The sequence below is a fragment of the Oryx dammah genome, unplaced genomic scaffold (genome assembly GCF_014754425.2).
Source record: "Oryx dammah isolate SB20612 unplaced genomic scaffold, SCBI_Odam_1.1 HiC_scaffold_12, whole genome shotgun sequence".
In the NCBI taxonomy this organism is placed as follows: domain Eukaryota; kingdom Metazoa; phylum Chordata; class Mammalia; order Artiodactyla; family Bovidae; genus Oryx; species Oryx dammah.
Genome location: NW_024070196.1, coordinates 55,274,982 through 55,301,080, shown reverse-complemented (window position 1 = coordinate 55,301,080; position 26,099 = coordinate 55,274,982). Strand labels below are relative to the sequence as shown.

The 26,099-nt window shown below is 44.3% G+C and overlaps 1 protein-coding gene across 4 annotated transcripts in view; it reads left to right on the top strand.

Annotated features, from left to right (window-relative positions):
* Positions 1 to 26,099, top strand: part of CCDC60 (coiled-coil domain containing 60) — a 173,857-nt gene that overhangs the window by 72,580 nt on the left and 75,178 nt on the right. For all 4 annotated transcript variants that reach the window (XR_005722957.1, XR_005722956.1, XM_040250794.1 and 1 more), the window contains exon 2: positions 12,251 to 12,330. Coding sequence is in view for 2 of the 4 variants with exons in the window: in XM_040250794.1 (XP_040106728.1) it covers positions 12,251 to 12,330 (80 nt within the window). In the remaining 2 variants the exon portion in view is untranslated. The remainder of the gene's footprint in view (positions 1 to 12,250; positions 12,331 to 26,099) is intronic.

The window sequence follows — 26,099 nt, the reverse complement described above, 5'->3', positions numbered from 1 at the left end:
TTTGTAAAAATGCCACATCCTCATGATGTTGTGGCAATGATAGTAACATTTCCTTGGCGTGTTTGGTTCCAAAGACCTACATACCAAGTGTGTCTTTTAGTCCTCTCATGTCTTTTGAATAAAGACCCGGCAGGTGCTTGCCAGCTGAGAGCCCTGGTAACTGGAGGGAGTGACTTGCCTGGGGTCACACAGCTGAGGGGCAAGGACTCGGGGCTCTGAATTCACATGCTATTATTCTCCCTCTGTGTCTGTCACTCCTCCGCCTCTCTGCTCCCCCCAGGGCCATCTTGGAACCACCTAGCTCAACACCTTGCCAGGCCCCTCAAAGCACAGTTTGCATTCTCATAGTGGATCCTGCTGGCTGATTCACAAAAGAGAGGAAGGGGAAGGCTGTATTGCGCCCCATGGAAGAAAAGCCAGTGAAACAGTTCTTCATACTTTTGTGCTTTCTTCTGAAGGTCAGTTGTGCCCACCCCTACCCCAAGGCTCCCTCCTCACCCTCTGTAACACATCACTCTGCCTTCATTAACTGGAACGTTCGTCCCCTCTGTGTGCTTCTCCAGAACCCATCTTCACACTCGTCCTCCTCCTCAAGGAGACTGGATGGACTAGTCAGAGTTCTTCAGAGAAAGAGAGCTAATGGGGCACATTTAGGTATAGATGCGGATTCGTCGTCGTTGTTCAGTTGCCAAGTCACGTCCGACTCTCTGAGACCACACGGACTGCAGCATGCCAGGCTTCCCTGTCCCTCACCATCTCCCGCTGTTTGCCGAAGTTCACGTCCACTGAAATGGTGATGCTGTCCAGCCATCTCATCCTTTGTTGCCCTCTTCTCCTCCTGCCTTCTGTCTTCCTACAGAGAGTTATTATAAGGAATTAGTTTGTGGATTTATGGGGGCTGATAAGTCCCAAGACCTGCATTTGGCAAACTGGGGACCCAGGAGAGCTGTTGGTGGAGCACCAAAGGCCTAAGAACCAAGAGAGCTGATGGTGTAAGTTCTGGGTCAAAAGCTTCCAGACTCAAGACCCAGGGAGGGCCAACATTTCAGTTTGAGTCCAAAGGCAGAAAAAAACTGATGTCCCACCTGGAAGGCAGTCAGACTAAAGGAATTTCCTCTTATTGGGGATGGTCTACCTTTTATTCTGTGCAGTCCTTCCAAATGATTAGGTGAGGCTCATCCTCATTAGGGAGGGCAGTCTGCTCTGTCAGATTAAATCTTAAACTCGTCCAACAGCATCCTCACAGAAAAACCCAGAATAACGTTTGTCCAAATGTCTGAGCAGCCCATGGCCCTGCCAAGTTGACACACAAAATGAATCATAGCACCAGGCGTCTGATCATGCCTCTGCCAGCTGACAAGCTGTGTGAGTGTGGATGATTGCCTCTCTGCTTCTGTTTCTCTTTCTGTACAGTGGGTGGCACTTTCAGGATCCACCACAGCTTTCACACCAAGACCAGGTCAATCCATCAGTCCCCAGTCGTTTCTGCCCTACGCTTGGACTCCTGCCAGGGGCCAGCTTTGCTCTGGAGCTCGCATTGTACCGGCTGAGACTTCAGCAGGTCCCCATCGTGGTCTGAGGCTCTCTCTGCCCAATCTGGCTCAGTCCTTTTCTTTCTCACCCTCAATAAGACTCTTGTGCCCCTGTCTCAGTGCCCACTTCCCAGAGGGCCCAGCTGATGTAGATGTTAACATTCTTAAGGAGTTCAGGTCATCTACTCTGCAGAACGACTATACCGTAAGGTGATTATAGTTAGTAATACTGTATTCCATATTTGAAAGTTGTAAGGGAGTCCATCTCAAAAGTCCTCATCACACAAAAAAAATTCTGTAACCATGTAAGGTGACAGATGTCAACTAGATTTATTGCGGTGGATTTATCTTGTGGTAGATTTTTTGTGGTGCACTATACAAATATCAAATCATTATGTTGTACACCTGAAACAATGTTATATGTCAATGATACCTCAAAAATAACAAATGCTGTCTAAAGGAGGCACCCTGCCTTTAGTGAAGAGAGTCTCTAAAGAAGTCAGGAGCTCATTTCATATTTCAGTTGCAAGGTCTGCATCTGGATGAGGTCATTAGTTCAGGGTTATCCATACATTGTAAGTGGGTACCTGCCTTATACCGTAATGGCAGAGTTTACTCTCCCCGAAGGAAAGCATCGATCACCATCATAAAAAAATATCAGTATGCAAGCTGAGACTCATGTGTACACTGGACTCATGTGTACACCCTTCCCATGGACCCTACCCACTCTCTGCTTGCTTTGTTGTTTTTACCTTGTCCATAATGAGTCTGCAGTTTGCTAAACATCTTGCCTATTCCTCAGTGTTCTCTTTTCCAACCGTCTCCCTTTCCCTTTCCGCCTCACCACTTGACAGAGCATCCCCAGCTGTTCCCCTGACGTCTGTATCAACCCAAGTACGTTTAGCAGGAATTCATTTCCATCTTAATCTGTTTCAAGGAAGTGGATCATATTTTAAGAACTAACGAAGATGGGTTTAGAACATCCTTTCATAAAAGACAAGAGAACAGACATTTCAAAGATTGCCTCTCTGGCCTTGACCTTCAACCAGTCATTCTGATCTTCTGCCGTATAAAAATTCTTAGGACAAAATCTAACAAAGCGCAATGGGCCAGCTTTGGAGGCAGCATCCATAAATTAATAGCTGTCACTGCTATCCCTTGTCTAGCCCCTGCCATGCAAAACTGGGAGCAGGGTAAAGTAGTGGTTAAGAACACATGCTTTTCAACAACAAACAGCAACAACAAAACCCGATTGAAAACTAGACAGAGGATCTGAACAGACATTTTTTAAGGAAGATGTATCCCGATGGTCAACAGATACATGAAAAGACATTCGGCATCTCTATAATCATCAGGGAAATGCAAATCAAAGCCACAATGAGATATCACTTCACACCTGTTAGACTGGTCACTATCGAAAAGGCAAGAATGGGAGAATGTGGAGGAAAGGGAGACCTTGTATACTGTTGATGGGACTGCAAATTGGTGCAGCCACTCCGGAAAACAGTATGGAGATTCCTCGAAAAATTAAGAAGAGAACTGCCATATGAGACCTGAACGTTCCACTTCAATAGCCAAGATATGGAAACAATCCAAGTGGCCATCTGTGGGTGAATAAATAAAAAAGATGTGTGGTGTGTGTGTGTGCAGTACTTCTCAGCCATAAAAAGAATGAAATCCAGCCATTTGTCACAACATGGATGAGCCTTAAAGGTACTATGCTAAGTCAAATAAAACGGACAGAGAAAGACAAATACTGTATGATTTCACTCATATGTGGAATCAAAAATCAATAAATGAAACAAAAACAAATATATAGATAAAGAGAGATCAGTGGTTACCAGAAGGGAAGGTGGGTGGGAGGTGAGCGACAGAGGTGAAGGAGGTCACCCGTTTGGTGATGGATGGCTCTAGGCTTGTGGTGGTAGCACTTGGTAGTGTGAGCAGATGTCAAATTATACTGCTGTGCACCTGAAACGTATGCACTAAGACAACAGAAACCTAAAACAAGGCACGTGCTTTGATGCACGTGAACTGATCTCAGTGCCTGACTTTGCCATTTAATAGCATGTTGTCTTCTCCTTTCGAAGCCTCAATTTGCTCCTCTGTAAAATGGGAAGAATAGTAATGAGGCGAGGACTGAGTGGAATCATGTATTTCAAAGAAGAACACACTTAGGCTCGTGTATGGCATGTAGGTGAATGATCATGTCGTTGGTAGACAGCATTAGGTCCTCTTCACAGATGAGGAACAGACTCAGGGCAGGTGTGTGACTTGCCCGATTACCCAACAGTGAAGTGACAAAATCAGGACCCCAACCTGGGCCTTTAGGACAACAAAGATCTTTCCATCCATTCCTACCACCTCCGCTTGTCAGCTATCAAGTTAATCTTTTCCAAGTGCTACTGTTTAAAACAGTCCCAGCACGTGAATATTAAATGTAAGTGTGTGTGCATGCCCTAAGTCACTTTAGCCATGTCCAAACTCTGCAACCCTATGGACTATAGCCCGCTAGGCTTCTCTGTCCATGGGATTCTCCAGGCAAAAATACTAGAGTGGGTTGCCGTTTCCTCCTCCAGGGGATCTTTCTAACCCAGGGATCAAACCCGTGTCTCCCGCATCTCCTGCATTGCAGGCAGATTCTTTACCACTGAGCCACAGGGTGATAAGCCCCTAAACGTGAAGGTACCTGCCCCCAAACCAGGCCTACCTCAGGCTCCACTACGGGTCTATACAAATGCATCATCTTTCAACCTGACACGCTACAGGATGTCACGTTGCATTTCTCACAGCCCTGCCCTCAGAGACCCATATGTAGATGAGAGGCAGGACACGTGATACAGAAGGGCACAGGGCAGAGATTCGCCTTGGCTTTCCAGGCAGCAGAGAATGGAGGCGCCACCCACACTCTGCAGAGCAATGGAAGACCTGAAGGATCTTAAGACCAGGGGCACACTCAAGGGAAGCAAAGACAAAAGCAAGTCTCCCAGGATAGCTTTTATGAAAGTCAGCTAGGGATAGTCACAGAAATTAAACAAAGGACATCCAAAGACATGGTGATAGGATTGTACTTGGCTTTTATTTTCTCCTTTTTTTTTTTTTTTAATCTTTCCCTGGTATCTGTTAGTTCATTTCTTAACCAAATGATCATCTAAAACGTAGAGTTGTATTGCAAACCTGTTACCTCAGTAAGGAGACACCCTAATCAATATCTGTAGGGAGGAAATACTTAGCATTAGCTTGCTTTTCAGCAGGAAGGATCTAAAGGGTGGGGTACACAGAACACAGGAGTTTTGATGCAAGCAGAGCTGGTCTCCGAGGTCTGGAATATACAGTACTTCCTGGGGAAAGAAACTGGGAAAAGTTGGAGAGTTCTGCATTTTCTCGAAAGGTGGGTTTTGATAATCTTGACAAATCTAGAATGATCCTAATTCTGGATATGCATCTTAGCCACAGGAAATTCTGGGGGTTTCAGGCTTAGAATCAAAAGATAAGGGAGGTACAAAGTTATTATCTGCAAAGGGGTCCTCGGTTAAAGGGAAAACCAGCTTTATAGTCTAAAAATAACTGATCAGGACCTGGAGCCAAGGCATTTGTATAAGCTATAACATAACCATTGGTGGGGGGTGGGGGGAGTTATTTTCATTTCCTAGTCCCCGTGGAAGACTGATCCTTGCAAACTACATTTCCCAGGCACCCTTGCCAGCTGGCTTCCCTGTAGGTTTAGCCAGTAGGAGGTGGAGCAGGAAACTGGAGGGACGGAGAAAGAGGGAGAGAGAGAAGGAGGCAGGCTACTGTTTTTCTCCCCATCTCTCACTCAGCTTCCGGTGACACCTTCAGCTGAAAATACATCTCTTCCACGAGTCCAGCTTCTGCCAAGTGGCCCAATTCTAGAGCTTCTGAAGGCTACCTTTTCCCTTAGTCCTCCTAGCACTGGAAGTGGTAGAAGTTTCATTTTGCTAATCTCTAGCATGACTTATCTTCCCTAATTTGGCTTTTCAGCTCTTCTGACACCCTTGTAACTGCTCCCCTATATTACAGTCTTGAACTATCTAGCATGATTTCCTACCTGTAGCCCTGCCTGATACTGTGTGTTAAAATATACTTTAATTTTTTTTTTTTTAAACTAGAGTATAGTTTATTTACATAGAGGCTTCCCTGGTGGCTCAGCAGTGAACAATCTGTCTGCAGTGTAGGAGATAAGGGAGACACAGGTTTGATCCCTGGGTCAGGAAGATCCCATGGAGGAAGGAGTATTCAGTATTCTTGCCAGGAAAATCCCATGGGCAGAGGAGCCTGGCAGGCTACAGTCCCTGGGGTCTCACAGAGTCAGACACCACTTAGTAAATGAACGCACTGAACACAGTTCATTTACAGTGTTGTGTTAGTTTCTGCTCTACAGCAAAGTGAATCAGTTATATATTTATTTATATATCTATATATAGATATAGATATATACATACATAGACACACACTATTTTTTAGCTTCCTTTCCATAGTGGTCATTTCAGAGCACTGAGTAGAGTTCCCTGTGCTGTACAATAGGCCCTTATTGTCTGTTTTATATATAGCAGTGTGTATATGTCAATCTCAATCTTCTAGTTTATCCCCCCCAACCAGTAACCATAAGTTTGTTTTCTGTTAATACATCTGTAACTCGATTTCTGTTTTTCAGATAAGTTCATTTGTGCCCAAAATCGACTTTTAAATTACATCATTCCAGGCTTTTAGATTACTCATTTAAAACAACATTAAAAAACTTACATTTTGCTTATTTTGATAGTTAGAATTGCTTTACAAATAAGGACAATGCTATTATCTTATCATTAGTGAAAGTGAAAGTGAAGTTGCTCAGTCGTGCCCGACTCTTTGCGACCCCATGGACTGTAGCCTATCAGGCTCCTCCGTCCATGGGATTTTCCAGGCGAGAGTGCTGGAGTGGGTTGCCATTTCCTTCTCCAGGGGATCTTCCCGACCCAGGAGTTGAACCGGGGTCTCCCACATTGCAGGCAGACACTTTACCATCTGAGCCACCAGGAAGATCTATTTTATTATTTATCATTTTGTTATTAGATAGTTGATATAAGTAAACTATTTTGGAACCAGGAAAACAATGTAGCCCAAATAAAAATGATTATTTATCTACAATTCAAGCAGTCTAAGATAACATTCCTTTTAACAATATGTTATGTTTACTTCCATGGGCTTCACTGGTAGCTCAGATGGTGAAGGGTCGTTCTGCTAATGCAAGAGACGTAGGTTCCATCCCTGGGTCGGAAGATGCCCTGGAGAAAGGAATGGCAACCCACTCCAGTGTTCTTACCTGGAGAATTCCCATGGACAGAGGAGCGTGGCGGGCTACAGCCCATGGGGTCACAAAGAGTCGGACACGACTGAGCGACTAACACTACCTGCTTATACCTTGCCATGTATCAATATTTTAAATCATAGTTTATATCAGTTTATATATATTTTTAGGAATTTCTATAGATTTTTATGAATGTGGACCTTAAAATTCTCTATGATCTAAGCTCTTAAATGCTTTGTATTTGTAACATTCATTTTTCCTTTGAAAATATACTTCCTTCCACATCAGTTGAGTATGCATCTCAGCAACATTAAACAGGAGCACCAAATTCAGATCATCATACACCATTGTCTGGCTCGACCACAATTTATTCACCCAGTGCCTGTTGCTGGACATTTAGATGTTTTTCACTATTACTCACACTACTGTGGTAGACATCCTTGTGGATAAATCTTTTTTCATCCTTGCTGCATAATTTTCTTGGCTAGAAGCAGATTTGCTGGAGCAAGAGAACATGTATTTTTAAGACTTGTCATTACGTATGGTGAAATTGCCCTCTAGAAAGGTTGTAGAGATGGCAGTTCTTGGATGCTTTGTGAACTTCTCATTGTGCTCATATCGAAGTGTGTTTATAAATATCCTGACAGCTAGCACTCCCTCATTCAATGCCTGTTATTACCAGTGGCTTATTTCACTTGTAATTAAACAGTTGTCACAATAAAAATGGTCTCCTAAGAATCCACGGAAATACTGCAATAATTTCAGCACTTGTGGAGCGCATCTTCTCCCGCTAAAGCCTTGTGTCAAGCCAAGGACACAGTTGGGTTTTGTGGCTGTAAGTTGTTCAGCACCAATCCCAGTCTATATAAACTCAGTCTTTTACAGTAGTGCGAATTCCTGGTGCACAGGCAACTGTCATTAGGTGAGATTTCAGGGAAAATCCTTGAAGTTTGGACAGTTATCATAGTTCCTTCATGAAGGGGGTGAAACCTGGGATGTTTAGGAGAGTAAAGGGCACACAACTGACACCAGGAGGCATTTCAGTCATAGATTTTCAGATTATGGCAAGCAAATCTGAATGTGTTCATTTTGTCTTTGTTCATAAATGTGTTCTAATCATAACATCTGTGATGAACGTTGCTTTGGTTCTGAAAGAAGGAATTAATTGGGTGCTCAAAAAAGGGGAGGGGGATTAGAAAAAGGCAACCCTGATTTCAAATGTTTGATCTCAAAATAGGGCCAATATCATTGCTTTCACTGAAAAAAAAAAAAAAATGCACCAGAATAGGGATCATCTGATCTTAATTTTCTAGAGGAGAAAGAGAACTGGTTGAAACTGTTGCTGCCCTGACACATCTAAGGGAGGAAGCTGTTTCAGAAATATTGTGGTTGAGGGAAAGAAATATTGAGGGAAAGAAAAGCCAAGTCAACTGGCTGAAATAGTAAAGGAAATGTTTGTGAAAAGGTCAGGTTCTGGTGAAGGTTGATCAGTTCAACAAGGTACCATGGAGCAGGTTTTTCTTTGACTCTCCTGTCTGTTCTTCCCCACATCTTCTTCAGCTGGAGGGTGGCTTCCTCATGGGCACAGAATGGCTGCCAACAACCCCGACAGGTATCTGCTTCTCTGTCCACAGTCTCTGAGGAAATAGAACTTCTCTGCCTGTGGTTCCTTAGACTTAAGAATCATGTTTCTTAGAAACTTGTAACTCATTAGTCCAAACAGGGTCACATGACCATCCCTCAGCCAGTCACTGTGATGTGAGATGGGCTCTGTGCTGTCTGGCTTCAGTTAGGACCACCCCTGTTGCTGATACCAGGAGTTTTTTCCAAGGCACAAGTGCTCCATGGGAGAGGGGCAGGAAGTCTTAGCAGGCAAACCCATATCAAGAGGAGAGAAGGGATACCAGGAGTGTGAAAAAAGCCAATGTCCATTATTTAGAAGTTTTAAGAAGAAATCCTGGAAATTCTTACAGGCCTCCTTGGAAATCTACCTCTCCACCCTCTTCATCATCCCTCAAGATGTAAAGTGATAGATTTGCCATCAATTTTCAGCCAAGGGATAGAAACACCGTTGTGTATTGGTATAAGCTTGATATATTACCTGTAAGTTATTGCTAATGATAGCTAGAGAGATAAAGTTTCTAAATGACTTCATTGTTTCATGTCTGCTGCTGCTGCTGCTGCTAAGTTGCTTCAGTCGTGTCTGACTCTGTGCGACCCCATAGACTACAGCCCACCAAGCTCCTCCATCCCTGGGATTCTCCAGGCAAGAACACTGGAGTGGGGTGCCATTTCCTTCTCCAATACATGAAAGTGAAAAGTGAAAGTGAAGTCGCTCAGTCGTGTCTGACTCTTAGCGACCTCATGGACTGCAGCCTACCAGGCTCCTCCGTCCATGGGATTTTCCACCCAAGAGTCCTGGAGTGGGGTGCCATTGCCTTCTCCAGTTTCATGTCTAGCAGAACTTATTCAAGGCTGTCTCAGATACTTTTTTGTATCCTCTATGTTTAATTTGGGCAGGTGGTGCCAGTGGTAAAGAATCTTCCTGCCAATGCAGGAGACACAAGAGACATGAGTTCAGTCCTTTTTAACAATATGTTATATGTACTTCCTTGGGCTTCCCTGGTGGCTCAGATGGTGAAGAGTCGTTCTGCCAATGCAAGAGACCCAGGTTCCATCCCTGGGTCAGAAGATCCCCTGGAGAAGGAAATGGCTACCCACTCCAGTATTCTTGCCTGGAAAATTGGATGAACAAAGGAGTCTGGCAGGCTACAGTCCATGGGGTCTCAAAGAGTCGGACACGACTGAGCATGCACGCATGCTATATTTAGTGAATAAGAAGGAGTACCCTGGGGACTTGCAGTAGATTCTCCACCTCTAATCTGAGCTGCCTGGCACAGGACACATACTAAGTGACCCAGGAAAAAAGTGGTTCAGAATCAGGCAGGCCAGTGACAGTCCCTTCCCTCTACATATCAGTTACACAATATGTCTGTATCTTCCCTCTACTCCAGACCCCACTCTCCATCTCCTCCATCCCACCAGAAATGTCATTCAATTTCTTTTTGTTTTTTCAACACTAGATTAACAGTTTATTTTCCTTATAGTCTAGATGTGCATGGGGCCAACAATTCACTTTATATATATATTTTTAATATAAATTTATTTGTTTTAATTGGAGGTTAATTACTTTACAATATTGTATTGGTTTTGCCATACATCAACATGAATCTGCCACAGGTATACACATGTTCCCCATCCTGAACCCCCCCTCCCTTCTCCCTCCCCGTACCATCCCTCTGGGTCGTCCCAGTGAAAAAATATTTTATTGGAATATAATTGTTTTACAATGTTGTATTAGTTTCTGCTGTACAGCAAAGTGAATCAGTTACACAATATGTCTATATCTACTCTTTTATAGATTCCTTTTCCATATAGGTCATAACAGAGTATTGAGTAGAGTTTCCTGTACTACACAGTAGGTCGTTATTAGCTATCTATTTTATATGTAGCTGTGTGTATATGTCAGTCCTAACCTCCAAATCTAACCTCCAATCCTAACCTTCTCCATCCTATGATAACCATAAATTCATTTGCTGAATCTGTGATGCTGTTTCTGTTTTGTGGATAACTTCATTTGTACCATTTTTTTAAATTCCACATGTAATCAGTAGCGTACGATATCTGTCTTTCTCTGACTTACTCCTCTCAGTATGACAATCTCTGGGACCATCCAAATTCATTCAATTTTGATATTGATTCGTTCCCTGCCTTCTTCATTCCACTCAAAAGGCCCTGAGCAGCAGGCACCACAGCCCAATTTTATTTTTGGAGAAAGTGGGTGATGATGGCTGCTGAGAAAGCACCATGCCTCCTCCCACGTGTCCACATTACTATGATTTCTGTTAATGAGTAGCTGACCCGTCCTCGCTGTGCCTACAGAAACTACTCTCAGTACAGTTCCACCCATCCACCGTGGTCAAATTTCACTTGCCGTTTATTTTTTCTTTAAATCTTTTCTCTTTGTTTATTATATAACTGATTAACATTTACTGCAGAGCAATGGGGAAATCACGTAAGCTAAGAGAAAGTAATAAAATCTGCCGTAATCCCACCCCAGAGAGAATTACCACATGACAAGGGAGGTTTTTTTTTTTAATATCTTTTGATATGTGTACATCCAAACAGGTCATTTTTCCAAAAACAAAGAATCATGCAATACCTATTACTTTGTAATGAGTCTTTCTCAGAGAACTCCTCAGAGCATCTCCACACTTTACATTGTTATACTGTCATTACATTTAATTGCTGCATAGCATTCTGTCCTTACAAGGCACTGTGATTGCTGAACCTGTCTTCTCTTGTGAAGTTGTGATTTCCATGAGTTTGCTGTCACAGGCAGCATCCTAGCGGTTTTGTGGGTGAACCTCTGTACCTGTGCAAGGATAGTCCCACAGGATGCCTGACAGCAGAAGAATCGTTAGACCCAAGGGCATGCCTGCTTTTATAGCATTTAGTATGCACTGATGAATTGCCCTTCAGAAAAGGCATTACAATGTATTCTCCCACCAGTTTCTTCTGAAAGCATCCATTTTCTCATAATTTCTTGGCATTTCCTTTAATTAAAAAAACCTAATATTATAGGAATTAATTTTAAGACAAGATAATCAAGTTAATAGTCTTGTTATTGTTCACCAAATTGGTGGCTAAGAAAAGTGACTTTTATATTAAAATATAGTTAATTGAACTCTCTTCTTTATATTGACCCAGTATCCACCTTTGAGTAATAAATCTGTCTTGTGAGGTTTCGCCAGTGGCTAAGAAAGGCAAATGAATAGCAAAAAGGGAAAGAAAAACCCATAAACAATTACTTGGATAAGTCACTCATAAAATCCTGCTAGGGGAGCAGTGGGAAGGGTACATTTGCATCTTTATATTGACAAAATTCAGCTGTCTAAATCTACTACCTCTGCCACCTACAACAATGATTATCAATATTCAACTTTTTGTCTGAGTATAATGCTCATAATAGAAGCTACTGTTTTTCCAAAGCTTGCTGTGAGTCAGAAATTTAGCAACTAATTTGATCATCACAACAAGGTAGGAAATAGTCCCCCATTCTTCTGCTGAAGAAACTAGGACTCAGAGAGGATGAGTAATTTTTCCAAGGTCACACAGGCAGTCACCAGACAGAATGAGGATCAGAGCTCAGATTCGTCCATCTCCAAAGCTCTTGCTGTTTCCAGCATGCCCCGGGATCTCTCTTTGGTGGAGACAAGGATGCTGTGACCCCCAAGGGCCCCTCCAACCTGATCAGACGTCTCACGTGAGCACACGGGCCTCCTGCAGCCCAACTCTGCTGCTAACAGTTGTACTAATGCTTTTCTTCTCACTTCTTGACTTCCCTTAGGTCCCAGAAAAGCCAATGAGAAGCATCAGGTATATGGAGAAGGAAATAATAAACCTCAAGAAAGACCTTAAGCGAAGCCGGTGAGTGAGCCCTGCGCTGAATGACCCGCAGACAAGCTGACAGGGACGAGCCGATAGGCTTTGGGGTGATGCGTGTGGGACTTTGCCCAGTCTCAGTGCCCCTCAGCCTGAGCCATAAGCCAGAGATTGGCAGGAGGGCAGCCCTCTGAGAACTGGGGAGAGACCCATTTCTTAGCTGGACTTTGCAGGGGGTACCAGTGTGACCTGCACCAGAGTGACCTCCCCATTCTTTCTCAGGTCAGTCCCGTGCCTAGAATTCCCTCTGCTTTCCTTCCTGGGACTGAATCCAACTCAAGAGAGTCTTCATGTGCTCCAGAAAACTCTTCCCTTTTTACAGCACAGCCACAGCATGGTAGCCAAGAGTCAGATGGACTTGGTCTCAAATATGGGCCCAGCTAGCTGCCAGCTGGTGACACTGGAGGAGCTGCTTAACCTCCCTGAGGCTCTGTTTCCTTAACTGTAGAGTGGATAAAATAATATGGGGCTGTTGGAAAGACACGGTGAAATAATACATTGAAATGCCAGAGCCTTGTAGGCAGTGGCACTCAGCTTTCTCCACCCCACCAATCCCTTCCTGCATGGGAGCAAGAGCAAACTGAGATCTGGGACCCTATTTTATTCATTGCTGTGGGGTGAGGTGGGATTTCCCTCTCCTCACCCCTTAACTCCTTCCTGGGACCTATAACGTTCCAAGGTGGGGCTGTACATGGGGCTTTTGGCAGAGCAACTCAAGGCAGGGTAAGAAATGGAGATTCTTTTAATAGAAAACACTCAGGAGACATGCTCAGCAGGGGGTGCTACAGGCAGCCTGGGGGGTTGGAGGTCTGCTTTTCATGCACGTCTCCCGCTCTGAGCCAGACCCCAGTAAGAGTCACAGGGACACGTTTCCTTCCTCACTGCTGTGGTCAGGGAGTCCCTGCGCTGCCCACCCAAGTCTCTACCCTGTGTAAGCACAGCTTTGACTGAATGGGATGACTCAACCCAAGAAGAGGCAGGAAGCTATGGGCTTTAGAAACTGGGGAGAAGGAAGGGATGAAGGGAGGCATCAAGACAGGGCCCCAGAGAACAATTCCCCACCAACCACCAGAGGGGTGGCTGTATCAGCTCTGAAAAGGTCTCTGGACACCCACTGTCCAGCAGAAATATAATGTGATCTGTTCATGTAAATTAAAATTTTTCAGTGGCCCACATTGAAAAAAAATTTAAAAGTGGGGGGAAAAACAGGTGAAAGTCATTCTTATATTTAGCCAAATATATCTAAAATATTATCATTCAACATGTAATCAATATAAAAAGGTATTTTTTAAAAGGGGGTATTAATGAGAAATTTGTATACTCTTTTGAACATGTGATGAAAACAGGTGAATGATGAAAATCCACAGTGTAGTTACACTTAGAACATATATTAAATTAGACCCACCACATTTCAAGGGATCAGTAGTTATTATGGACTGAATTGTGTCCGCTCAAAATCTGTATGTTGAAACCCCAACCCTCTACATAATTGCATTTGGAGAAAGGGCCCTTGAAAAAGTCAATTCAGTCTCTCAGTCATGTCTGACTCTTTGTGACCCCATGGACTGCAGCATGCCAGGCTTTCCTATCCATCACCAACTCCGGGAGCTTGCTCAAACCCATGTCCATTGAGTCGGTGATGCCATCCAACCCTCTCAACTTCTGTTGTTCCCTTCTCTTCCTGCCTTCAGGCTTTCCCAGCATCACGGTCTTTTCCAGTGAGTCAGTTCCTCGCCTCAGGTGGCCAAAGTATTGGAGTTTCAGCTTCAGCATCAGTCCTTCCAATGAATATTCAGTACTGATTTCCATTAGGATTGACTGGTTTGATCTCCTTGCAGTCCAAGGGACTCTCAAGAGTCTTCTCCAACACCATAGTTCAAAATCATCAATTCTTTGGTGCTCAGCTTTCTTTATAGTCCAGCTCTCACATCCTCTCACATACATGACTACTGGAAAAACCATAGCTTTGACCAGATGGACCTTTGCTGGCAAAGTAATGTCTCTGCTTTTTAATATGCTGTCTAGATTGGTCATAGCTTTTCTTCCAAGGACTAAGCGTCTTTTAATTTCATGGCTGCAGTCACCATCTGCAGTGATTTTGAAGCCCCCCAAAATAAAGTCTGTCACTGTTTCCACTGTTTCCCCATCTATTTGCCATGAAGTGATGGGACCGAATGCCATGATCTTAGTTTCTGAATGTTGAGTTTTAAACCAACTTTTTCACTCTCCTCTTTCACTTTCATCAAGAAGCTCTTTAGTTCTTTGCTTTCTGCCGTAAGGGTGGCGTCGTCTGCATATCTGAGGTTATTGATATTTCTCCCAGCAATCTTGATTCCAGCTTGTGCTTCATCCAGCCGGCATTTCTCATGATGTACTCTGCATAGAAGTTAAATAAGCAGGGTGACAATACACAGCCTTGACATACTCCTTTCCCAATTTGGAACCAGTCTGTTGTTCCATATCCAGTTCTAATTGTTGCTTCTTGACCTGCATACATGTTTCTCAGGAAACAGGTAAAGTAGTCTGGTATTCCCATCCTTAAAGAATTTTCCACAGTTTGTTGTGATCCACACAGTCAAAGGCTTTGGCGTAGTCATTAAAGCAGAAGTAGATGTTTTTCTTGAACTCTCTTGCTTTTTTGATGATCCGGTGGATGTTGGCAGTTTGATCTTAAATGAAGCCTGTGAGCGAGCCCTACACCAAACGACCCGCAGACAAGCTGATAGGGACGAGCCGATAGGCTTCGGGGTGATGCGTGTGGGTCTTTGCCCAGTCTCAGTGCCCCTCAGCCTTAACCATAAGCTGGAGATTGGCAGGAGGGCAGCCCTGGGAGGACTGGGGACAGGCCCATTTCTTGGCTGGACTTTGCAGGGAGTTATCTGCATCAGAGTGACCCCCCCCCATTGTTGCTCAGGCCAGATCCTTTGCCTTTTCTAAATCCAGCTTGAACATTTGGAAGTTCACAGTTCACGTACTGTAGAAGCCTGGATTGGAGGATTTTGAGCATACTTTGCTAGCATGTGAGATGAGTGCAATTGTGCAGTAGTTTGAACATTCTTTGGCATTACCTTTCTTTGGGATTGGAATGAAAACTGACCTTTTTCAGTCCTGTGGCTTCCGCTGAGTTTTCCAAAGCTGGTGGCACATTGAGTGCAGCACTTTAACAGCATCATCTCTTATGATTTGAAATAGCTCAACTGGAATTCCATCACCTCCACTAGCTTTGTTTGTAGTGATGCTTCCTAAGGCTCACTTGACTTTGCATCCCAGAATGTCTGGCTCTAGGTGAGTGATCACACCATCGTGGTTATCTGGGTCATGAAGCTCTTTTTTGTATGGTTCTTCTGTGTATTCTTGCTACCTCTTCTTAATATCTTCTGCTTCTTTTAGGTCCATACCATTTCTGTCCTTTATTGTACCCATCATAGCATGAAATATTCCCTTGGTATCTCTAATTTTCTTGAAGAGATCTCTAGTTTTTCCCATTCTATTGAAAATGTAATTAAAGTCAAATGAGGTCAGAAAGATGGGGCCCTAGTCCAATAGGATTGGTGTCCTCATAAGAGGAGGAGAGGATGCCAGGAACATGCACACACAGAGAAAAGGCCAGGCAAGGCCTTAGCTAGTAGATGTCTTCTGAACTGTAGGAGGTGCACCTTGATCATGGACTTCTGGCCTCCAGAACTAACAGAAAATAAACATCCGTTGTTTAGACCACGTGTTCTGTTCTGACAGCCCCATCAGACTCATGTAATTGTCGCTGTTGTAATTACCCTGCAGAGAATGTCCCAACGCAAGGGGGATGATGGCACGCAGTCTCACAGTTTGAAGCAGAGCGAAGCTTAGAGATGGCCTGTGTACTTGGCCCTCAGAATCAAGGGATGAGATTCACAAGGACCCCTCTGTTAGTTGTGGACACATTGCCCTGTACAGTGTGTGAACCCAGGTTAGAGGGCTTTGACTTCCCCCGTGGCTCAGCAGTAAAAAATCTACCTGCCCTGCAGGAGATGTGGGAGATGAGGATTTAATCCCTGGGTCAGGAAGATCCCCTGGAGGAGGAAATGGCAAACCATTCCAGTATTGTTTCCAGGACAAATCCCACGGGCTGCCATCCAGAGGGTCACAGAAAATTGGACACATCTGAGTGAGTGAGCATAGAAGGCTTTAGAGGTTGATGCTTTGGGAACCCAGGAGCCCCAGGAACCCACAAGAGGTAGAGTTAAGAGGCCAGGAGTTACCTGTGTGGGGACATCCAGGCAGGTGGCAAAGAAAGAGGGTTGTGCACAACCGAGGGCACACCTCCCAGCGGGGATTTGTCCTCTGCTCTGCAGTCATGCCTGGAGGATGTTCCAGGTTTCAGAGGGAATGTTCCAGGCTTCAGAGGAAATGGTACAGCCGGGAAGCTGGATCAGAGGTGAGATTCAAACTACGGGACCATCATGTATGTCATGGCACTAATCGGTCAGAATAGACACTGGCCATACAGAACCATTATGACCATGTCCGTTCTCACCAGCTGAATGTTAGCAGCCTTGAGGTAGACGATTCTAACTCAACATGCAAAGACACACCAGAGTCTCTGGAGCCTGGAAATGAGAGTGCCACAGTAATCTATACTGTAGACTAAAGGCTGATAACTGTGCCTTGATCCATGAAAGTTCCAGATAGCAGGACTCGACCCAGTCCAAGGAGGGCAACGAGCAGTAGTGAGTCAGCCTGTAACCAGAACTGACTTGCTAAATTTCCAAGAAATCTGCAAGCCAGTTATTAAGCACAGCTACTGTTAAGAATTAAATTATATAAACTTACACGTTGGGTTGTAAGTTTCTAAATCATATAAACTTAAATATTGGGTTGGCCAATAAGTTCATCTGGGTTTGTCCACAAGATATAACAGGAAAACCCCAAACGAACGTTTTTGGCCAACCCAGTACATGATATTAAAACAAACGTGATAAATACTCATAACTCATCATTCCTTAATGATTTCATATATTTTTACTGATGGCTGTGCTCTTGAGATTACTTCTGTTTATAGTATCTGTGTGGTAGACATTACTGTAAAATGGGGGCTCCACATTCACTGACTTCATATCAGTAGCTCAGCATCAGCCACAGTGGGAATACTTGTGCACAGAAATCATCAGAAGCTACAAATCAGGCTCATTGTCCTTCCAGAGAGGACCAGCACCCTCTGTGGACATGCCCCCAGATAACCAAGGTAGAGCTTTCCTCTAAGCCTGTAGAGCAGAGGCGTGAAGGAAAGGTGATAAAGACAGTGGCTTTTCTGCCATCCTTGGTTTGGCAGGCTGAGTCTGTCCTTTTTGCCAGACGCATCTACCATGGCTAGAATTTAACATCCTCATCAGACAGGCTTTAACATCCTTAGCCAAGTGCTGGATGTGAAGGACAGTGTGGAAAGAGCCAGACAGAAAAGCCACAAAGCAAGAAAACAAGAAACAACAGTAAAACCTTCCACCTGGCCATGCTCCTGGATCCCACTGACATTTAAGGAGCCAGAGATCCCCCTTCAGAAGCAAACACCTTGTTTTCCAGGGAAAATCACCCCTCTAAGAGATGCACACCCCTTGGCCTCATCACACAGTATTAAATGAGGTGAATGATTAGCGGAGAAGATAATGTCTTTTCCACTTACTGTTTTTAATATCCGTTTCACCTCCTGTTAGAATCCAGCCCACCTTGTGTCAAACACCTTCACTGTCTCCTCGATTTTTATTTAATACTTCAGCCCTCTTATAATTCAATTGCACCATCCCTGGTTTCATGGCCAATTTAACATGATGCTAAAAAGAATAAAAATCTAACTGCTTTCCTCCTCGCCTGTTCCACCAGATGTTCGGTGGCACTAAGCAGCCACCGTACGCTCACTTGCCGATTTCTCTTCCCTAGCAGAAGCTGACACCCAGGGCTTCTGTGTGTGTGCAGTTCTAGGTCGACTCTTGAAGACAGTGGCATGTCTTCCTCCAAAGCTGTTGATGCTTTTTATTGCACATGTTTTAAGGGAAACAGACATCTCTGCAACTAAAACAACAGACATGTCGAAACTGAAGCTATGATTTACCCACACAAAGTTTAGTTAGGTACCAGCAATTGCAAATAAGCAGTGACGAGTTAGCCCTCTCCCCCAGCAGATCCCAGCAGGGTACAAGCTATGCAGGTGCTTCCAAGGTCTGAGGCTTTGCTTTCCAGCTGCATTTTGGGAGACAGCCAAAGCAGGGCAATGAGAAATGACAGAGGTGGGATTTGGGCACAGGAAGAAGCTTTATCTTTTGTATGAAGTTAGACACTTCTTCTTGGTCCCTCCTTAGTTTTCTGTGATCATTCATTTTCTTCAACAAATATTTATTGAGTACCAGGAATCACCAGGTATACACCAGGCATCATTGTGTATACCGGAGACAGGGCAGTGAAATAGACAAAATTCCTGTCCTCAATGAATAACAATCAATGATGTGTGTTGAGCAAAAAGACAAACAAGTTAGCGAGTAAATGTACAGGACTGAGATGGGGACATTGACCATATCCTGTGAAGAACATAAAAGAAGGTGATGTACAGGCATAACTCATTTTACCGTGCTTCACAGGCACTGCATTTTTTATAAACTCAAAATTTGTGGCAACCCCACAAGTCTGTTATAGGCTCCATTTTTCCAATAGTATTTGCTCACTCTGTGTCTCTGTGTCACATTTTGGCAATACTCCCAATATTTCAGACTTTCCCATTACAATATCTGTGATGGTGATCTGTGATCAGTGATCTATGATGTGACTGTTGCAAAAATATTAAAATTCACTGAATTTTCAGAGGATAGTCTTCTCTAGCACTGAAGTGAAGTGAAGTCGCTCAGTCGTGTCCGACTCTTTGCGACCCCATGGACTGTAGCCCACCAGGCTCCTCCGTCCATGGGATTCTCCAGGCAAGAATACTGGAATGGGTTGCCATTTTCTTTAATGAAGCTATGTACATTTTTTTAAGATATAATGCTAGTGCATGCTTAGACTACAGTACAGTGTGCATGCTAAGTTGCTTCAGTCATGTCCAACTCTTTGCGATCCTATGGACTGCAGCCCGCGAGGCTCCTTTGTCTGTGGGGATTCTCCAGGCAAACTGGAGTGGGTAGCCATTTCCTCCTCCAGGGGATCTTCCCAACTCAACTCTCTTATGTTTCCTGCATTGGCAGGCAGATTCTTTACCAGTACAGTATAAACGTAGCTTTTATATGCACTGGGAAACCAAAAAAAAAAAAGTGTGACTTGCTTTCTTGCGGTCCTCACTTTATTACAATGGCCTGCAACCCAGTTCACAATATTCCCAATGTCTGCCTGTATACTGCAGTGGTGCTGATGGGGAACAAGTGCTGCTTTAGTGAGAGGGGTCAGAGGAAACAGTTTTGTAAAGGGGGCCATGGGCTGACATCTGAATGGTGCCACTTGAGTGGAGTATTTTATGGGACAATAGATGGTTGGGTCCCAAAGCCAGAACAAACCAACGGTATTGGAGAAGCAGAAAAAAAAACCAGCATGACTGGAGCAGATGAGGGAAACGGGTACAAGCTGGAGCCTACAGGGCCTTCAGCCACATAGGCCATGGGGAAAGGCTTGGGTTTTAGTCTAAGTCCAGTGAGAACCCTCTGGAGGGTTCTGAACAAGAGAAGAATATCAACTGATTTTTAAAAAGAACATTTCATTAGCTGCATAGAGGTCAGTGGGAAGGCTATGGTAAGAGATGTCAGTGGCTTGGATCATGCAAATAGCAGTGCCTTGGAGGGAAGTGGGTAGATTTGGGATTTTATTTTTTCTATTTTGGAGGCACAGGACTGGATCAGATGTGGGAAATGAAGAAGGTACAATCTCTTCCTCCCTCACTGGGATGTAAGATGTGTCCTAACCTAGAATATATCATGTCCACCATCATGGATCCTGAGTGTTTAGTGATGGGATATTAATTCTGTTGTCCATCCCTGGAACTTAGCAGGTAAAAATAAAGGGGAAAACCCGTATGTTAATTTAGGGGAAGTGAGCGAAGGAGACAGCTTATCTATAAATCTGTGGGATAAATCAGTTGATGAGATGGCAAGTCAATTGCTGTCTCCATCAGGCCAGTCTCTCTCATCCAGTGCCTTCAAACTGAAGTGCTCACTTTGCCTTTTTAGGGAATGGCCTGTGATTGGGAAGAGAAGGTATTAATGTTGTCCTGCAACATAATCACAAATCCCCAGGGTCTAGCTCAGTTGTTAGCATAGAGAAGTCCCTCAATAAATATTTGCTAAAGTTTATATTTGCATCATGTCTTAAGAATCTTCCCTGAGGCAAGCAGGAAAGTTCCTTTTGCTCCATTTCTCAGATGAGAAAACTAAGACTCAGAGAAGCTCAGATATGTCCTTGCAGTCATTGTGACAGTTAGCTATCACCACATAAAAAATCGCCTCAAAAAAACAATAACTTTAAAATAATCACATTTATTAATGACTGTGAGTCTATAATTCAATTGGGAGATTCTCTGGTCTCCGCTGGGCTCTCTTGAGCGTCTGTCATCAGCAAAGTGTTGTGTAGGTGACTTTCCTGATCTTGGCTGGGCTCGCTTCTAGGCTTGGAGGACAAATACCATAGGTGGGTCTAGGATGACCTTGGCCCTAACAGCACAGTGTCCCATTCTCAAGTGGATCAGCTGGGTGAGAATAGGATTCTAAGGGAGAATGAAAGTGTGTGAGGCCTCTGAAGCTTTAAGCTAGGCAAAACATCACCTTGTGGCCAAAGCAAGTCACATATCCAGCTCAGACTAAAGGTGCGGGAATAGATTCTGCTTCTTGATGGGAAGAACTGTCAAGTTTCCTTGCACAAGGGCAGAGATTTCAGGTCATTTTTTAAGTCGACCACAGTCAGGTAGCCAGTTCCAAGCTGGCCCTTGACTCGTGAGCTAGTTTTCCCGAAATTAATTTGTACAAATCAGAGTCTCCCTCTTGGGAGTGTAAAGTGGAAACCACATTAAGAATCAAGCAGGTGACAGCGGGGGAAGAAGCTACAAAGTTAGGAGAAAGGGAGGCCAGGGAGGCCATGGAGAGCTGTGGGGAGCCAGGCCATGGGGGGCAATGACTGTGTGTGAGCAGATGCTTCGAAGAGAGGAAGGGTGGAGGACCCGAGCAGGAAGTGAGAGGAGAAGACGGCACTGGAGGAGAAGAGGGTCACGTCCTGGCTCAGCCTGAAGACTTTCAGATCCTGCTCTGAGGACCCTGAAACTCTCTTTCTGGAGAAAATCTCCAGTGCCTATCTATGAGTTCCCAATCTTGGATTCCCACAAGATTTTTCAAACCCTTTATCACCCAATATATACTCTCACATAAACCCCTCTTGAGTGGAACAGCTTGGCAATCAAGGACCCTGATGACTGAAATGGCTTCTTAGTCTATAAAGACAGATAAATCCAGAGGGAACGTGATGTTGTGCCCAGAGTCCAAGTCCCCAAAACTGAGAGAATAAGACGTCCACAGCAATGCAAAAGCATAAAGGGGTTTATTACAAGCTCGAGCCCGGGCCTAGGTTTCATCCAGCACAGTGGAATCTGACAAAGGCCCTGAGCTCTGAATCACATATACTTTTATACAGATGGTTCTTTGTTTCTGTAACAGCATAACTGATTGGTTAAACCGTAGGCGCGCGCGGGACTTTTAAACCTCGCATCCCTATCTAGATTGGCTCGGGTCTGGCGCAGGCGGGGGCTATGGGGATTTTTTCTGATTGGTCGAGCTACACTGCCTGCGGGAGTTCCCAGAGCCTCAGCTTTTCTCTGGCCTAGCCGCCCCCTGAGTCTGTCCCGTTTGGTCCTAACAGTGACACTTGTATCATCCCACCCTGTTTCTGGGCTGCCTTATGAGTTAGTGATGTTTAATAAGGGAAATTCACTTTGAGTTATGGTTTGTGTCTAAGCTGGTAGGTGAACTTCTCTTTCTGAAACAAAAAGAGATGAAACTAATAATTTAACTAAAAGTTAAATCTAGATGAGTGGCCCAGATACTCCCCCACCACCACTTCTTTCTCTTGTGCCCAAGATAGACATCATTGATGGATCCCAGTACTCTTTCCACCTGAGCCCAGACTTGGTCTTGAAAGTCCTCTCAGACTAGAACTGCAGATAGCCACCACCATTGATTAGAGTTGTTACACAGAATGTAATTTATTTGTCATCTCTAAATTAGAAGACTCAGAAGGAAACGTTGGTATCTGTAACAACGATTAATCCAAACTGAGGGATGGAGAGTAAGAGAGCAGCAGGAGAGCAAACCTTACCCAAATCCCTTCATAAATGATTCAATCAGTGAATTTAAATATGTTGAAAAACTGTAGTTGACCTCTGACATTCACTGACGGTTCTCAATAACTTTTGCATCCCATCAGTCAAAACCCAGGATCTCCACATATACAGCCTGTAGCCCGGAACGTCTTCACTTAGAAATTCAAGCCTGATTCTTCCCACTGCCTTCTCCTCAGACTTGAGACTTGCCTCAAAGCCCTAGCATTGTTCAAGATCATGGATTTATATGCTGGTCGATACCTTGGAATGCAGACAAGGTTAAGGCTTCTGAATTGTACCTTATGAATCATTCAGAGAAGACCTCAGTCCCCCCTACATTACATCATCCCCCCACACACACCCATACCCTGCAGCCAGTGGGCGGGCATTAATGAGTCCCCAGCATGTTCCATAAAGGAAAGTACTTGGCCCTGTGTCCTTAGCCCAGAACTGATCAGCACAGCCGCACACCCAGAACTCATCAGCACAGCCGCATATCCAAAGGGTAGGTCACTGCTGCGGGCTGGAGGAACTAGGCTCAAGTTAATTGCATTTTTATCATCTTGAATGTGACCTAGAGGCCCTTCCCATTTCCACTGGTGTCTTGGTGTGTCTTTGATACCTCTAGTTAACTACAGTTCCAGGGCAAGTTTTCCTCTCTGTTTTTCTTGCACCACTTTCCACTGAGGGTGGGTATCTTTGTTTAATTTCTTTCCTTATGGCTAAGGCTGCCTCAGAGGATCCCACCTTAAAAAAGAACTTACATGTTTTCAAATTTAAGCATCAAAATTTCTTGAACCTTGAACCTTTGTTACAGAAAGGTTTGCACAGAAAACTCTGTTTTGTGAAATCCTTTCCCAGATGACAGGCAGTGTTCTCAGGCTGATAGCCAGGCTTGAGGGTCAAGGTAGGGGAAGTGAGGTGGTTCAGACAGTACAGTTGAAAGTGTGCTGACTTTGGAGTCAGCTGTGGATTCAAATCCTGATTCCACCAGTTACTATCTGGGTGGCCATGCATGAATCAGTTCACTTCTGTGGAACTGGTTTCTTTTTCTGTGGGATGGGATGCACGGGCAAGACGTCTGCTGCACACGGTGGTTGAGATTTGTGGAGCCAGATACAGGTGAGGAACAGAGGAACAGCTCAAGAAAAGGCAGTCGTCATCTTTGAGCTGGTTGTCGTTAGAGCTTCTGCTCTAATGTTATTCTAGAGTTACTCAAGAGCAGCAACAAAGAGCTTTGCAGACAAAGAAACCCCATCCTCCCCCTCATCAGCCAAGTGACCCGAGCCTGATCATTTTAATTCTCCAAACCTCAGTTTTTCATCTGTAGTATGGAATCAGTGCCTTCTTTCAGGGACATTTTGGTTAGGACCAGGGGACTTCACAGTTCCTCCCACCTGTCTTGAGCTAGAAGACCTCAGGCTTCTCCCATTTTCTAGACCTCAGTGGTCCTAGACCATGCAAACACATGCTCCCCGCCATTGTAGGGGAAGCCTGCATAGTACAGACAATATGTGCTTCTCTCTTGTGTGTGAAAAAAAAAAGATTTAACTCAGTCTTGTGCTACCCTGTAAAACTTTTAGGTAAATAGGTCCTAAAACGTGAATTTATCCTGTTGATTAAATGTGTATGTGTGGCTTTGTGTTCAAAAGAAAGAAAAAGAGATGGTCTGTGATCTAAAATAAAGATCTCACACTATATTTAGCTTCCCAGAGTTCAAGTCAAAGATTAGTGGGTAACACTGTGTCCTTCACCACTAACTGGGTCTTTGGGCCACCAGTGGTGCTCATCACCTCTCTCATCATCTTATCTAGGGCCTCCTCACTTTTGCCCAGCACTTTGGCTGGTCTGGGATATTGCCCTGGTCATTGTGCCTTTCCCAAACCATGGCTGCTGCTCTTGTTCATGGCTGGCCAGAATTGGTCAGGGGAATGCACGAGTGCCCCAGTGGCTTTGTTGTTGTTTAGTCACTGAGTCATGTCCGACTCTTTGTGACCCCATGGATTTTAGCGCATCAGGCTCCTCTGTCCTCCAGTATATCCCAGAGTTTGCTCAAATTCATGTCCATTGAGTCACTGATGCCATCCAACCATCTCATCTGCTGTTGACCCCTTCTCTTCCTGCCCTCAATCTTTCCCAGCATCAGGGTCTTTTCCAATGAGTCAGCTCTTGGCATCAGGTGGCCAAAGTATTGGAGCTTGAGCTTCAGTATCTGTCCTTCCAGTGAATACTCAAGGTTGATTTCCTTTAAGATTGACTGGTTTGATCTCTTTGCAGTCCAAGGGACTCTCAAGAGTCTTCTCCAGCATGACAATTTGACAGCATCAATTCTTCTGAGCTCAGCCTTCCTTAAAGTTTCCACTTTGGTCCAGCCAATTCATTCTTTCTGGAGCTATTTGTAATTGCCCTCTGCTCTTACCCAGTAGCATATTGGACACCTTCTGACCTGCGGGGCTCATCTTCCAGTGTCTTATCTTTTTGCCTTTTCATACTCTCCATGGGGTTCTCCAAGCAAGAATATTAGAGTGGTTTTCCATTTCCTTCTCCAGTGGACCACATTTTGTCAGAACTCTTCACTATGACCCATCCATCTTGGGTGGCCCTGCGTGCCATGGCTCATAGCTTCATTGAGTTATGCAAGCCCCTTTGCCATGACAAGGCTGTCATCCATGAAGGAGTCTCAGTGGCTACCTGGGGCCAAGCATGGTAACAATATACAGCCTTGACATAATCCTTTCCCAGTTTGGAATCAGTCTGTTGTTCCATGTCCAGTTCTAACTGTTGCTTCTTGACCTGCATATAGGTTTCTCAGGAGGCAGGTAAGGTGGTCTGGTATTCCCATCTCTTTAAGAATTTTCCACAGTTGGTTGTGATCCATGCTGTCAAAGGCTTTAGCGTAGTCAGTGAGGCAGAAGAAGATGTTTTTCTGGAATTCTCTTGCTTTTTCAATGATCCAACAGATGTTGGCAATTTGATCTCTGGTTCCTCTGATTTTTAAATCCAGCTTGAACATCTGAAAGTTCTCAGTTCTCTGGGCTTCCCAGGTGGCTCAGTGATAAAGAATTCACCTGCAATGCAGGAGATCTGGCTTTGATCCCTGGGCCAGGAAGATCCCCTGGAGAAAGGAAATGGCAGTCCACTCCAGTAGAGGAGCCTGGCGGGCCACAGTCCATGGAGTCGCATAAGAGTTAGACACAACTTAGCAACTAAACAGTACTGTTCTCCATAGTGGCTGCACCAATTTACATTCCCACCACAGTGGAGGAGGGTTTCCTTTTCAACACACCATCTCCAGCATTTATTATTTATAAACTTTTGATGATGGCCATTCTGGCCAGTGTGAGGCAAAACCTCATTCTGGTTTTGATTTGCATTTCTTTAATATTAATAATTAGTGATGTTGAGTGTTTTCTTGTGTACCTGTTAACCATCTGGACATCTTTAT